Source organism: Aplysia californica, unplaced genomic scaffold, assembly GCF_000002075.1.
Source record: "Aplysia californica isolate F4 #8 unplaced genomic scaffold, AplCal3.0 scaffold00910, whole genome shotgun sequence".
Classification (NCBI taxonomy): Eukaryota; Metazoa; Mollusca; class Gastropoda; order Aplysiida; family Aplysiidae; genus Aplysia; species Aplysia californica.
This window is the reverse complement of record NW_004798180.1, coordinates 251,455-252,754: the sequence shown is the minus strand read 5'-3', so window position 1 is coordinate 252,754 and position 1,300 is coordinate 251,455. Positions and strand designations below refer to the sequence as shown.

Here is a 1,300-nt window from a genome sequence, read left to right as displayed (position 1 = left end):
CCCATATGTGTATACAGATAGCCAGGTTCTGGGTTGCAGCAGTAGACACCCTCCACCAGGTGCGACAGATACACCCCAGGAACTTTCCCGCCTCTATCGATGTAGACAACAACATTCTGGGGTAGGGCTTTTTCTTTTTAACTCACTTTTTAAAGGGTTTTGTTGGGTGGGGGGGTTTATACCCCAAAAGTCCCGATTCGCAAAAAAAAAATGGAATTTGAGTTGTATGCATTTTTAGCTTCTTCCGCCTCTCTTACAACTATTTCATCAACTAAGAATCCAGTAAAGTCGTAAAAAAGCCATATTTCTTCCCATACCGGGCATGTTTGTCACCACCATTTCCTCATAAAGTCAATCTTTTATTTATTTTTTAATCGCCCGTTTTCCTAAAACGCGGTTTTTCTGTATACTTTAAAAAAAAATAATCCACCATTTTGCATGCAATCTTCACGAAATTTTCTCAGAATGAAGAGAAGATGTAATACTAAATATTTTTGTGTTGAATTGTTGATACATGGAATAGATGTTTGTTGGTGGTGTCTGGAGTGTGGATCTCCGCTGACTTTTGGCAAACTTGAATACTACCTCAGGAAAATTCGTTAAAAGCCTTTAAGTTTAAACTTTACTAAAACAAACAAACAAAACCCATACCTTTAAACAAACAAACAAAACCCATACCTTTACCGACTGATCTCTCCGGTGTAGGTTCATCCTGATCAACGCGGCGACTCACCACAGCGTGACCTCTGTGGACGTGAGGAGGGAGGGGAAGGATTCCGGAGAGCTGAGGGGGCGGAGAGAGGCATTGAGGGAGTTCTACGGGAGTGTGTGGGACTCGCAGATGGGAGGACCGGTGACGGAGGAGGGTGTGTGTGTGTGTGTGTGTGTGTGTGTGTGTGTGAGGGAGTTCTACGGGAGTGTTTGGGACTCGCAGATGGGCGGACCAGTGATGGAGGAGGGTGTGTGTTCGTCTGTCTGTCTGTCTATCCAGCTTAATTTCAATTGATTTTATCACAGAGTGTGGTTTGCTCCTTCTCTCCTATCAAACATCTATTGTCCCTATCTCTCCTCCTTTTTTTGTATGTTACTCTCTAGTAACACCTCTAATTTTAACACTAATATGACCTCTGTGTTGCAAGTGCCGTAAAACTCTTACTTAGAATAAACTTATTCTATCATCCTCCATCCACCTACCCACCCACCCTCCCACCCATCCATCCACCCACCCACCCATCCATCCATCCTTCCGTCCATCCATCCATCCACCCATCCACCCACCCATCCACCCATCCACCCATCC

General features: G+C 44.4%; 1 protein-coding gene across 1 annotated transcript in view; it reads left to right on the top strand.

Moving 5' to 3' along the window:
• Positions 1 to 1,300, top strand: part of LOC101861852 (protein fuzzy homolog) — a gene marked incomplete at its 5' end in the record, with an annotated part of 5,074 nt that overhangs the window by 1,989 nt on the left and 1,785 nt on the right. Inside the window, 2 exon segments of the mRNA XM_013089253.2 lie at positions 18 to 121; positions 706 to 866. Of these exon segments, the coding sequence (XP_012944707.1) occupies positions 18 to 121; positions 706 to 866 (265 nt within the window).